This window comes from Pyrgilauda ruficollis, unplaced genomic scaffold (assembly GCF_017590135.1).
Source record: "Pyrgilauda ruficollis isolate IOZ18807 unplaced genomic scaffold, ASM1759013v1 scaffold12, whole genome shotgun sequence".
NCBI classification, from domain to species: Eukaryota; Metazoa; Chordata; class Aves; order Passeriformes; family Passeridae; genus Pyrgilauda; species Pyrgilauda ruficollis.
In genome coordinates this window covers 15,221,934-15,236,587 of record NW_024510321.1, presented here as the reverse complement: position 1 = coordinate 15,236,587, position 14,654 = coordinate 15,221,934, and the positions used below count along the sequence as shown (strand labels likewise).

General features: G+C 38.6%; 1 protein-coding gene across 14 annotated transcripts in view; it reads left to right on the top strand.

Annotated features, from left to right (window-relative positions):
- Nucleotides 1-14,654, top strand: part of KIAA1217 (KIAA1217 ortholog) — a 177,125-nt gene that overhangs the window by 60,801 nt on the left and 101,670 nt on the right. For 9 of the 14 annotated variants that reach the window (XR_005957064.1, XM_041490171.1, XM_041490159.1 and 6 more), the window contains exon 3: nt 11,710-11,790. The exons of 4 other annotated variants lie outside the window; for them this stretch is intronic. Coding sequence is in view for 8 of the 10 variants with exons in the window: in XM_041490171.1 (XP_041346105.1) it covers nt 11,710-11,790 (81 nt within the window). In the remaining 2 variants the exon portion in view is untranslated. The remainder of the gene's footprint in view (nt 1-11,709; nt 11,791-14,654) is intronic. One more of the 14 variants, XM_041490165.1, reaches the window with a different exon arrangement.

Sequence of the window (14,654 nt, the reverse complement as noted above, 5' to 3'; positions counted from 1 at the left end):
AAAATATAATATCTAGTTAATTTAAAAACATACTTTTCTGGATTATGTTCACCTATGGTTTTTTTCCTTCATATTTTTCTACTTCTGCCTTTCCCTCATTCCTCCTGGGAAAGCAATTTCTGTTTTCCTTCAGCACAGGAGCTACCTTGTAAAGGTCAGCATGAGCAATACTGTTGGGGAAATCTATGCACTGTGATTAGTCAAACCTTTACTAAAGAAGGGTCTATCTTTTCAATGGAAAAATGCATTTTTTATAGATTTTTAGGCCATTAATTTATAAATCATGTAATATGATACTGACTTATCTCTATGTTCTGTAAGTAGCCACATGCATTTAAACTTCAGACCTTTGAGTTCTGAAATTCAGCAGAATGCTGTCCTAACAATTATTACCATCTAGTACCTAAAATTCCTCTTTGAGAAATCTCTTAAAAAGCTTTCAGTTTTCCAGACAGGGAGCTTTAAATGAAATTTATAAGAAAAAGTAATAGATATTGGGAAAGAATTTAAAACATTACTTCTAACATCAAGAAACAGTCCCTCAGTTCACATTCCAAAGGGGTCTGTGGAATCATCAATTTCTTGAATTACACCAGTGAATCAGAAGAGACATCTAGGTATTGCTGCTACTGGGTTCTTGTGCCCTACTTTCTTCTGTTAGAGCTCTGGCAGAAAGATATATGACATAAAATTATCTACTAATAGCTCTGAAATAATCAAATTATTACTTCTTTTTAGAATTCAGTGTTCCTTCAGAAAAATAAAATATCATCTTATTTCTTTCAGCATCATTGTACAACTTGCACCCTTGCCTTATTGGACACTATTGAAATTACTGGCCATTTATTCAGTTCCTGAGATAAACAGAACTGAAAGCTCAGTCAATGCATGTCAGGGCAGATATGATCATCCACTAGATTTTTTTTCCACTTGGCTTTCTTGCACTACCTAACCTTCAGTGAACTCCCTGCAACATCTGCTTTCACAGAATTCTCCTTAATCCACCTTCATTGTCAGACTGGGTTTTCTGTTTGACTTTTAGAAATAGAGAAATAATGATACTTCTGATAATTTAAATAACTAGAGAAAAATTATTGAGGATGGGAACTCTTTTAAGAGGGTTAAAGGGATAATAGAGAAACACTGTCAGTGTAAATGGAAGTCTTGAATATGTTCATGTCTTCATAAGAACTCAGTATTTCCTTTTGAGTTCATCAAATCAGAGTACCTCTTCAATTTTGAATTAGTTTAGCCCAGAACCTTCAGGGTGGGGAAGAAAAAAAAAAAAAAAAAAAAAAAAAGTTTCTCAGTATCTCTTCTGCAGCAACCAAATACAAAATCCTATAGAATGGAATATTTGTCATAGAACTATTATCTCCCATGTAAACCATCTTTGCATCTCCTTTCTGGGTGGATGAGAATAAGATCTATGTTTTCTAGCTGGTCAACCTAGATGTTATTTCTGGGAGCAACGATGCCTGTCATCACTTTATGTTGTGAACAGCATGCTGAATAGGATAGTACTGCTGAGTATATCTCAATCAGAATTGATACCAGTGCACGCCAGAAGATAATCTCTTGAGGACACTGAAGGGAAAATATGCACCTCTGCAGTGCACAGTTAGATACTGTAAGCTGCCATCACAGAGTTTTGCTTGCCAACAACTGTATCAGAGAATAGAAGGCCTTGATGATTGTAAACAGACAATATACATTTCACTGCTGTTTTGAAGAAACAAGTTATATTTCCATCTAAAAAACAGACAAGTGAAGGATGAGGGACAGAGACCCAATAAAACTAAGTATTGCTCCATGGCCAAAATAGGGATTATTTTCTAGTTTCCAAGATAACACCAAGACAGACAGCAAACACCAGGAGCAAAGCTGCAATGGAGTATCTGTAGAGTCTATGAACACATTTATTTTCACAAGATAGGCACCTTCATCCATGTTCAGACACGTCTTAGAAGACCACTGCCAGTATGTTTTGCTTTTTAAGTTGTACAGAATCACCTATTGGAAAGCAAGTTAGTCTCGGATTCCTTCATGAAGAATACATTACAGCCCATTCTTTCTTCACTTTGAATCTTTCAAATCTGTTCTTGAGGCTAAAGACACTTAAAGATGATAACCTGTAGGGATGCCTGTAGTAAAACCCATCCCATGAGCTTCTGTGGAGTCAGGATTCCTTCTGTGTGCATACTTATAACTCACAAGACATGCTCTCAGCAGTATCAGTAACCAGGCAAATGGATAATCTCAAGTACAAACCTACATTATGTTCTGTCTACAGTATTTATTGGCTATTGGAGGCTGTGCCATGTAATTAGAAGGAACTGAGACAGTTTTTTCAAATATTTGTGTATACCCTTTTTTGTTTGAACAGATAACATTTTCTTTTGCTAAATTTAGGAGAGGGAAGGCACTGAGTAATGTGAGGCCTTGAATAGCCACAAAAGAGAAGAAGAAGCTATGTACTGCTCATCTGGTTTTGTCTACTAAAGTTTACTTCATTTCAAAGTTTTAGGATTTGATTTGGTAAATTTTCAGCAGTTCTAAGGATACAGTGTTCTAAAATGTATGTATGTTCTGAAAGAAAACTAAATCATGAAAGAGAAAATTCAAATGTACATACTCCCATCACCTCTCTCTGATATGCAGAAAAGATATCTATTACCTCATACTAATCATGGAATGGTTTGGGTTGGAAGGGACCTTAAAGATGATCTGGTTCCAAGCTCCTCCTATGGGCAGGGACACTTTCCAGTAGAGCAGGTTGCTCAGAACTCCATCCAGCCTGCCCTTGAAGACGTTCAGGGATATTAGGCTTGCTTTCTCCTAATTTTTGATACTTTGTCATTTAAGAGTGATGCTAGCTAGCACTGTAGCCAGAAAGGTTTTTGGGGAACAAAGGTGTTCTATGTAAAGATCCCAACTTGTGAAATGTTTAAGCATTTGAAGAGAAGATATGCACAATACAAGTAAGTGAGATTTTAGAAAGACATTTCTCTTTACAGCACATAATAATACAGAATTGCACATTCTGTTCTGCATGAATGTGTTAGATCCCCTCCCCCAGGCTGTCCTCAGGAAAAAATCCTAAACTCTGCTGCAGATTATTATCCACTGGTGAGCAGCCTGGCCCCTTACAAGTTGGAAACCATTTTATATATTGTAGATTCTTTTCAGTTTTAAAGCCCTTTGTTGGCCTGTGAACAATGATGACATCAACTCTTGAAATCCAACTCTAGCTTTGTTCCCTGTTCTGTAAGTTTTATAAAGCCAGTAGCATTTGCTTTTGTTCCTAAATAGGATATATTTAAACTGACATATCTGATTAATGGGCTGGTGTTATGGTTTGTTTATTATTGAGTTTACATTGTATGCCTTAAGTGTGAGAAGATAATTTTAAGAAAGAAGTTTCGAAGTACATAATAAAATGTATTGCAATGAAGACTTCTGAACAATATATAGTATTTGACTACCTATACATAAATCTGAAAATTAAATTAATATGTAAATATCCTTACCAATGAAAACTTAAAGTGTTGCTTTGCAATAGTGATGTCGCAATAATTTTCCACAGCCTAAAGTTGGCTGGAGATAATTAGCCCCAAGCATCATAGCAGTGATATCTGATTGCATAAAAAATGGGAATCACCTGGGACCTTGCAGAATCTCACTGTTTGTGTATAACATTATATGTACTTGATATTTATCTGTCTCACTTATATGAGATAACTGATATTATGAGGTAGTAAGACTGATTTATTCTCCTGGATTCCACTCTAATTACTCTCTAACTATTCAGTTGTAAGCTGGTGTATGCTGCACAAAGGCATTTCTGAGCTCATAGTTCTCTTGTAATTGTGTAGATGACAAGTATGTGTTCAAGAAAGGGTGGAAGATAATAAATTCAGTTAATCATAAAACAGGTAGGCTTTTTCTGTTTGATGTTGTAGTTCAAAGTTTTAGGTGTTCTAAGGGAAAATGTAGGAGACTGCTTAGCAAAACCTTCCTACTGTGCTAAGACAGTGATCCTTACAAGAGGTTAAGAGCAAACTTAATGTGGTGTATAAATGTAATACTTTTCTGTAGCAGTTTTCCCTGCAGTGTGCTAGAAACTGTTCATGAGTTAATTACTGCAGAAGCCATGTAAGGTAAAAAGGTACTGTGAGTTCTGTTGTACATGGTGGGCCAAGGACAGGAAGAGTGGTTTTATGACTGAAATGGGAACCAAAGCTTGTTAATTCTCAGACCATAGAAAGCTAGGATTGGATCAAAGTTATTCACCCATTTCTCTGTGGTCAAGGGAATTCTAATTAAATTTCCTAAGAATGCTTTAGTATATTCAGAAATACTTGGTAAGACTTGCCAAAATATGAGGTTGCCACTGCAGTTCTCCATTGATTTTTCTTACCCAGGTTACCCTCGATGAGTGTTCTCTAAATTGTTTCTGCTCTACAACTTACTTTCTTAAAAGAAATTAAGAGCTTTGAAGCATATCATTGAAGTAGATTTTGTTTTTTCATAAAAGCTGAGCAGAAAAGCAGGCAGGCATCCTGACAGGCAGGTACTCTACTGCATAAGCCCCATTCTAAAGTTGTCCAGGGCAGTAGTTCAAATGGTGGTTCTTGGCTGACACCATCATTTGGAGTTGTGGGCTTTAAGTTATTAGCAAACCTGTCCATTAAAGTTGTTTTGTCTTCTGGAGGTACAGAGCAAAAAGGTGGAAAAAAATGTGTGTAGACATTTTTGTTTATACTGTCTTCTGAGTAAATACCATTTTTTTTGGGGGGGGGGGGCGGGGGGGGGGAGCAACTTCTGTAACCTTATAATTTTGAATGGGAAGTAATTCAGATTTTTACCACTTTGAGTAGTTTTTATAAGGTTTAAATGGATAAGCAGATCACAGCCTAAAAAATTAGGTACATTTAATCAATACTGAAGGCCAAAAATTAAGTCCAAAAGCAATAACTTATTAAAGAAACATTACAATTAAGTCTGAGCAATGAAAGATGACAAGTCCATGCATTTTTCTGCATTTCAGAGGATGTTGTTCTCAGCAGACTATCAGTTGTTCTTGCACACACCATACTGTGCTTTTCAGCGATGGTTGTTGTATGAATAACCAGGTCAGCCAGTTGTTTAAATAAAGTTGGGAGAAAAATACCACAGAAAAATGAGAGAGAGAAACAGCTATGTTCTTTAAACATCACATTTTCTCTATTATTCTTACTTTTCAAAATATTGGAGACAGCTCATGAAAATCTTTTCCTTCTTAGGTCATCATTGTTTCTTTATTCCTTTATAAAGATTTATAATATTTTTGTTGTTTATCTTCAGCAATATATTGTGATTCCAAGAAGAGATGATAATGATAGCAGGAAGGGAGTGAATAATAGGAGAGATACACTATTGGAAACCAAAATACTGCATTTGTCTAATTTTCCCAATTTCCAACAGTGGGAAAAATATAGAGAAATTGTAAATAATCTTCTTGACACTCACTTAATAAAGTTTAGTCTCTGAATCCATATTTAAATTGTTGGCTATCTCAGATATTACATGTCAGTGGTTGAAAACTCCCAATTGAACCACTAACTGAAAATTGGTCTGTTTCATGCAAATCTTACCAGAATTAGTAGGAGGCACAGGGAAGTACCTCCTTGAAAACTCATAAGCCTCATTAGGCAACCAAGTTTGAGATCTTCAGCCAATGCTTTTTCAGTTTTCCAGATCTGTACAGCAGAGGCATTTTGCATATAGAAGAAGTGAGCCATTTAAAAGGTATCAAATGGAATTTTGCATCACAAAGGACTGATTAAAGTTCAGGTTCATGGATTCAAATCAGGTTCAGATTACCTCAGAGAAATTAGGACCAGTCATTGTACTTTCTTCAGCCTGCACCAACCAGTCTGGGTTTGTATGTTGCACTGCAGAGTGCTACTTAAGTTCTGTAGTGGGGGAGAGACAAATCATAAATACCGGAAGAATATGTTTTATGTATTGTCTTGGTTACTTCTATCTGAAATGTGGAAAGAGTAGAGTCTGATAAGCCCCCACCTCTGTAGGTGCTAGGCTCCAAGAGCAGCCAAACAATCTATTCATGCCTAACTTCATTAATGAAAAGAGTCTCATGGATTTTTTCTATGATTATTCCTAATTATATGTTTAATTATATACTTAAAGCATAAAGCCAAGACTGAAATATACAGTACCCTGCAGGTTGTTGCTTAAAAACCACTAGACTTAAAAGTCATCTAAGGTGAACAAAAAGTTACATTTTCCTTTGCTATTATATGGGAACTGGAGTACAGATACAACACTGCAGTTATGTTGAGGCAGTGCAATAATAAGGTGTTTCAACACAGCAACTCTACATGGGTGGAGAGACAAGAAAATGGAGAAGGCTGTGACCCTGGAGAAATTCTGAACCCTCTGAATACCAGACTATTTTTTTACTTTAAAGGTGTAAATATTTTCTATCTCTGAAAAAGTATAATTTGGACTGTGATCTGAATTCCCTTGAGATTTTTTTTTCCTTGTTCTGGGTGTTTGCTTTTAAAATTTACTATATATATTATATGAAATTATAGAAAATAATAGGTTTAATCCTCACTAAAATGAAACACAAGGTTTTAGATATTTTTTACAAGAATTGTGAGGAAGAGGAAATCAACAATTAAGAGAAGACCCTTATTTTTTGTTGTTGTTGTTTGGAAATCAAAACCAAAATAATTTGCCTGGTTAACATATGTCATTTTCGGCTGTACTGTTCAATGACTTTGAGTCAAAGAGTGTAAGCAGCTTGAGGGATATGTGGATGTAGAGTGTCCTGGAAAATGTAAATCTTGAAACATAAGAAGCCATAATGTTTTGTGCAGACCTCTTCCTTTGCTATCTCTCTGAGTGCATTCCTGGTTTGAATTTTGGGGTTTTTTTTTTGTTTCCGTGCTTCCTTTAGCACCATTTGTCATTGGCCATCACCACGTGTGTCGCCCCTCACCCCCCCAGTTGTTTAAGTGCTGTTGTGTAGATCGCCTGCAGTTGATCCTGTACATTGACTGTGTTTTCATGTGATTAAAGGCTTCACCCTTTCCCTTCTTTGGCAGACACTTGTGTGCTTAACATTTCTGTTGGAAGAACCTCTTTGGCCTGATCCCAGCTAAGTTACTATCCTCACTTTTTCCCATCCCAGCATTGTTGAGAAACACCATTTTCTCGCATCCTCCCCACAAAACCATTGCGCACAGGAAATAGGCAGTTGATCCTCATTTCCTTCCTTCAGTTTCAAGCTGTTTTAGAGGACTTATGAGTCAGCATCTCATTTAGTTGTATATCATCATCTACATACTCATCTCAAGCCCTTTGTGTTCTCATTATCATTTCCCTGCAGCTTCAGCTGATTGCATGTCTCTGCAGGATTTCACCCAGAGACTGTAAACCTAAGGAACACAAATTGTCATCCTAATGTCCTGGGGTCCTGGTTTAGCCCCGCTTTGCTTCATTCTGTACTCCTGCATTTCTCTGATTTTAGCTGCTTTCTTTCGCAACAACAGTGTCATCTTCCTGGGTGACCCATGATAAATGTAATGTGTTTAATGTATTCTGCTTTTGTAAGGACTTCCTTTTTGAAATCCATCAGAAGCATAAATCAAGGGCATATTAACAGACCGAAAAAAAGGGGAAAACTTAAAATGCTCCTCTTTTGCAGTACTGCCAGTGAAAAGGCATTTCAGCTTGTATGTCACTGCCCACCAGAACAGCAGTGCTGCATTCCTGCGGAGGGAGCACATTGTGCTCTTAACACCCTTCTGTGACATTATTTCAGACTGACTCAGGGGGACAGATGTCTCCTACTAAATCATCAACGCAAATGTCTCAAGCATCTGTGTTTTCCTCTGGAGACTTAGAATTTTAGTGTTCAACAGGTCTGATCCTGCTTAAAATGGTGAATACCTTCCTTTGATCTGCTTAGCAAGCAGATCCCACAAGGCAGACTTGCAGTTCATTGACCCTTGTTTTGAGGGCCCCGGGATAATGACTAATACAGTCAGTCAGCCTCAGGGTATTAATCCTTGTCCTCCCTAAGCTGCTGCGAGTTCCTTTGGGCACTACAAGTGGTATTCACCAGACTTTTCTTATGTCTTCGTTTGATGACATTCAGCACATTCCTGGAAAACTTTGCTTTCCTCTTATGACTCTTAGACTTCTACACCCTTTTCCAGGGCCACCACTTGGTCCATTTAGGTTTAAAGTTCAAAAGCAACATGTTTTGCAGCTGTTTCCTTTGTCTCTGGTGCTCTTCTCATTACAAAGATGTCTGGCTCCCAAAATTTTCTCAAATGTAACACCCCTTCCTGCTCATACCTGCCAGTAGTGACACTCTGCAACTGTTTCTTAGTTGTGTGTTGAGTTCCAGCCCCAGCTTCTACTCTTCTTGGCCTCTGGTATTTTCCACAGGAAACTACTTATTCTCTTTTGTTAATTTTTTTTTGGTATTACTTTTATATGTCCGTCTGCCTTATTAATTTGTTTCTTTGCATGCCAGTCCAACATGTACAAGCATTGGTGCCTCTTGTAGTCTGACTATTTGCTTCCACAACTCATAAAAATATAACACTAGTTTCAACAGGAGCCTCTGTGCTCTGAGGGTATTTGGTTAACAGAAAGTGGAAATCCCAGTCTTTTTTCCTTCTCTTTGGGAAGTGACAGGCCCACCTTTCACAGGTTTTCCTTGCACTGTTTGAGCTGGTCAATTAATGTTCATTCAAGTCAGCTAAGGATCTGCACTCATAGATGAAAATGAAATCACAGGCTTTGTACAACTCCATTTAGGAGAAGGCATGGGATCCTATCTGCTGGTCAGCAGAGGTTGCTCAGAGCATGTTAGTTGAGTGTTCTGCACTCTACAGTTCTTTATTTCTTAGTAAGTGAAGTTCAGGGTTTTTTAATCTTCTGTGGGATTTGCTCCCAACATCCTGTTTCTCTCCTCATGCTGAATATTTGTTTTGATGCCTCATCTTTCTGGAACAATGACTGAGTTGGTGAGGGAAGCAGAAGACAGGATTGTCCCAGAAACCTGTCCCTGGAGTTGAGAGATCACAGCCCTTGCTGCATTTGGAAATTGGAAAGCTCTCCTTGAATTCATTTCCCATCATTGTGGACTATATATATCCATATGCATGCTGATAGATGGAAAAAATCATACTCCTCTACAATCCAGAAGTAAAGGAAAAAAGAGATTATTATTGGTTTCCATCTTTAAATACCCCTGAGGTTAGTGGAGTGCTGATGAAGGCATCAGTGTGGTGTTGAGTTTGGATAGAAATGCAGACAGTTAAGAAATATTTTGGAAAGATCCAAAGGAAGCCATGCTTCAGGTTTGGATTCAGACCCAAATGTCTTCAAATTTCCTTCATAATAAGGTCTTTACGTGGGCTGCAGTAATGGTCTTAATTATATTTCTCCCACACTGGCATGTCTGGATCTTCTTTAGGAGGTCTGAAGTTTGCTACACAACACCATGGACGCCTTGTTAGTCTCCTGGTGCTGCCTTATGCAGGAGTAGAAGAAGCCTCCTGCTGCACTGCTGTTGTGGTTCTGGATTTGAGTGTAGTTCTTTTTTTCCTGCAAGGCTGTGTTTATTCAGAGAACACTAGCTCCTAATCCAGCAGCATACCCATATGATTTCAGATCAATTCCTGCAGGAGGAAGGAGAGACTTCTGAATGTAAGGTGGACCCATTTTATGTATTTTAACTGCATATTTTCATTTATCTACTTGCTTTAAAATAAATACTGTATTGTGATGAGAGAAGAGGAGGGGCTAGAGATTTCTCTGGATTGAGGGTGAGAGGTATTGCAGGTTACCTCAAGCATCCTCATTTCCTTACCCACCCTGAGGTCAGAATTGATGTTTCACTTCCTTTGGGACTAGGAAAGTCCAGAGAAAAGTGACACAATTGTAATCCTCCATGAGGTGACAAGGTTTGAGAAACTAAGTAGCTCAAGTTGATCCTATGCAATGGCTTTAGGAATGGTGACTGTTGCACACTTTTAATGCTGCCATTGGGCAGAGTAATGTCCCTTCTGATGTGTGATCTTGATGTGTAATGATGCCTGAATGTCAAGAAAACATGCAGGATGATTTTTTTCGCTTGGAAATCTTCTGTGGTTGGCATTGAGAAGGGACTTGGTCTTATACAATCTTTTTCTCGTTTTTAATTTTCTTTTTAAAGAGAATTGTTTAATAAAAGCCAAGGAGGGTTTCTCAGGTTTGCATATATGGGGTAGTAACATTATAAAAACATTAAAAACCCCAGTACAGTTTCAGTATTACCGAGACATTAGCAACAGACTGTTTTGTCTTTGTGGTTTAGAACTGGAATGTTTCCAGTTGTTGCCGGAAGGCTACATTTAATTTGTACTGTGTTTGCATAAATAGCTTATTTGTAAAAATCACATTTTACTTGAACAATTCTAAATTATGCAGTTATCATAGGGAGAAAAATGATCTATTGTTCTCTTCAAAATAAAATGGTACTGCCCTTCCAAAGTATCCAACGGACAAAAGCATGAAAAATTATAGCATACTTATAAGCTGCTTATCTCATCCCCAGAATCGGCTCTCACATGCTCATATCCTCTGGGTTTGTAAAATTCAAAAGATTTTTTGAATTACTCTCTTAATTGTGATGTTGGCATTATAATTACTTGTTAAATAAGCTTCTTTAACAATGACGTCCTTGTTGTCAAAGCAGTTGCATTTCTTTGCCTGGTCTGAATAGCTGCATGTTCTGAACTGGGGAGCAGCAGTTGTGGGAGCCTGACTCTGTTGGAGGAGGAAATGATTGCTTAGAGAAGGCTTTTTAGAGCACTCTGCAAAAATCTCCTTACCCACAGGCAAATGAAGATTAAGGAAAATACAGGACATCCACCTCTGTGAACTCAAACAGCAGTAGGCAATTTCCCCTCCAATTAGCATCTCGTTCATGTGTTGGAGGAAAAAAATGGTTGGGTTTCTTTGGCCCTTAAAACCCTTTTAGCAAATTCTCACATTCTGTAGGGTTCAAGACCAGAGGTAGAATTTTAAAGAGAGATGTGATTGGCAAAGACTTTTTATTCATACCATAGTTTCTCTTATTCTTTTTTAAGTTGTGGTTACTCACGAGTTACAAAGTGTTTCTGCATTCTGCTTGAAGGATTCCATGTCCCTGTAGTAAGTGTGAAATGAACACAAAAGTGTAATGACTGCTGCTAACTCCAGCCAAGAGTTGTATTATTTCTCAGGAAGAAATGTTTTGTTACTTGTCAGTTATGGTTTATATATATGGTCTATATATATATGTATGTATGTATGAATCTCTATGGCTCAACTTTCAGCCATTAACTCTTATATTACAACATTCTTTGTTTCTTTGACATACAACCACATGTAGCACATCTGAACTGAGTCCAGCAAGAGTTCTGAGAATATTGCATATTAAGTATTGATAGAGTGTATTGTTGTCTGCCACATTCCCTTCATTGCATTCCCTTCATTGCATTCCCTTCATTGTTTTTCAGTGCTTCTCTTCTCTTCCTTTATTCAGTATACTTTCAGTATGTACACATTATTCTTTTTAAATTTCTATTGTTCTCCTTTTTCTTTTCCTGTTAACAATTATCTCTCCCCCTCCCCTTCTTTTCTCTCTTTGATCCACAGGTTTTGCAGTGCATGTTGGTCTCCCTTCATTCAGAACTTGACATTCAAAGGTACATGATGAAAATTGAATCCTCTCAGAGAGTTAGTACTGTACTTTCTTTTTTCTGCACTCTGCTGTGAATTGAGTTTGTTACCCTTTAATTGTGTGTGTCTTGCTTCACAACTAAAATTCTCAAATAAATATGAATCTGCATGCTTTGTCTCTGTGTATTTCACAGCAATTAAGTATTATGCATATAGATTAATTGCATATGGGAGTATGATGCATGTGCGTCCTCTGACAATTTTTTAAATTCTGACTTTTCCTTTAATGGCATGATAGACATAAAGCTCTTGTATTAGATGCTCTGAAATCTACCAAAATTCAGTGGGAGGTCCTTGATAAGTAAGTGATTCCTAAACACTGTCCCAATTCCAGCTTTATATTTCTTTTATATACATACTTGGAACTGGCTTAGGAACTTGCTTCAAAATTAAGGACAGCTCTGTGGGCAGAGCAGTAAATATTTTTGTATTGAACATGCAAAAAAAATCTTAGTTCTGCAACTTGCAGAATTATCTTATATGCACAGTGTACGTCTGAAGTCGCCTGTATCTCACCTTTCATCCTGCTGAGCTTCTCTTCCATTTCTAGATGGCTTGTAACGCCATGCAGAATGGATGTCTACAACAGCTACCTTTTTTCCCCAGGGAGGCAGTGAATGTGTACAGGCCTTGTAGATGCACACCTAAAGGTGCCTCTGCACGGCTTCTACCGCAGCCAAGAGCGCAATCGTAACAGCCGCAAGATAACGCGGGGGAGCCAGCAGCGAGGACTCGCAGCAGGCAGAGCTCATTTGCACCTGATTTGTGGTTCCCTCTCGGGATTTAAGGAGGCCAATAAACATGGGACCACAGGGAAGGGCGGGAGAGGCTGAGGCGCGGAGGGCAGGAAGGCTTCTCCTCCCTCGCCAAGGTGGCCTCGAGGGAAGGAAAAACAAGGAGCAGAGCAAGGTGACGGGCTGGGAGAGAGGAACAGCAGAAGCTCCTACAGCCTCTCTCCTGCGGCAGCCACCTAACTCTCCCAGGTACCAGAGCAACAAGCTCTAGTAAGTGCTTTAGCACATTTACTTCCACGAGCAGAGGCTAAAAATAAGTCGGTGGCGTGGGTGTGCTGCCGCCGGCCGCAGCGCTGCTCGTCCCGGGCCATTGTCCCTGCTGAGGGCTGGCAGCACACCCTGCCGCTGACCTCGGCCCCGCTCGCCGGCCCTCCTGCCCATGGGTCTTTTTTTCGGGTATTTTAAAAATAGCATGTTAATGCAGAGCGCCTTCTCAGCTTGTAGAAATACAGAAAAACAGGTTTTTCTAGGATCGCTGCACGGTGTTCCTTTGCTTTGGGAAACAGACACCACAGAAACAGACCCTCCTCCTGTTTTCCTTAGGGACGTGTGTGGGAGGAACAGGGATGGGTAAATAATCTTGAATCAGAACTCACTATCCCCTAGGTACATTTAGGCATCTGGTATATATTCTTCCCCACCCCCCCACCCCCTCCTTAGTTTTTGCATGTGGTTTTAAGCATGTAAAGATCTTTCCCCTTTAATCAGCATAATGACAGTTTTTGTTTAAATCATCCCTTTTAATCTTCACAGTTCTCATGGCGATTTTGGCGATTGTGTAGGTAGGAGTTACCTCACCCACTGCTGATGAAACGCAGCCATCTCCTGGATGGAACAAAGGGTCGTGCTGGGTTGTGAATACTTCACAGTAGAGTTTTTCAAGAGGGAGAAGATAAATAGCTTCCAACTGAAACTGCCATAAGGTCTTAATTAAGACAAATGCTGATGTCCAGGCTGGAATTTATGGATAGCTTATTTAAACAAAGTAATAATAAACTGAAGCTGTGATGCAAGAATATGACAGAGACTGTGAAAGACAAAATTTTGGTCTGAGGAAAATTGGTGCACCCATAGAAGCCTTGGCAGGGAAAAATAGTGAGGTGACCTGTAACTTTTGACTCTCATGTGTGAATAAATTCTTCACATGACAAAGGATTAGAATAAAGCGGAGAGATAAATTATTTTATTTTAAAGGTTTCTTTCATTAAGTATGACTTTTGCTTTTTATTAGTGAGTGACTAATAGTTTTCTCTGTTGTTTTACTTCACTTTCTACCATCAAATCTCAGGTGTTCGTAGAAAAAGAAAACCTTGAATTTGGACAGAAACATACTGCACAATATTTTTACACTTTAATGTGGATGGCTTAGGGTTTTCTGATATTACATGTATTCCAGAGAGATGCCACAGCATGTTGCATATTTCAGTCTGGACTTGTCTGGACCAATTAAGCAGCTCTTAGACGGGCTGTTGAGTTCCTTAGGGCAGCATTTTCAAATGCAAGTTCCTGCAATTAAACCTCTGAATAAGAGGTCTGGCAGCGTAAGTGCTGAGCACCTACAGGTTTTATTGCTCCTAATGAATATCTTTACTATAGACATACGGCTTTCCTGAAAAACAGGTTTCAATTTATCTAGGTGCTTACAGTTAAAAAAAAAAAAAAAAAAAAAGTTGAAAAATGTTGTTTTATGTTAGTAATTTATAACAGAGTTTTGTGAAAAACTTTTTTTGCTAACTCTGGGGATCAACCCGCTGAAGAGCAAGCCATGGTCTTGCCAAAGGGGAGCAGCCTGTGGATGTCCTGCTTGGTGATTCACAGCACTCAGGATTAAAAGAAATGAGTATTGGCAGCTTGCCACAGCAGGGAGCATGCAGCTGGCCACCAACAGGAGCTAGCAAGGCTCGTGGGAAAACGTGCAGATTTTTAGGATGATTTGAATATCATTACAACCTAAAAATATGGCAGATAAACTCTAAACCATCATTAGATGTGCTTTTTTACCTCTAGGTGGAAGAAACTGGGGTGAGCATCAGTGAATACAGAGTAGTAGATAAAGATCCTGTCATA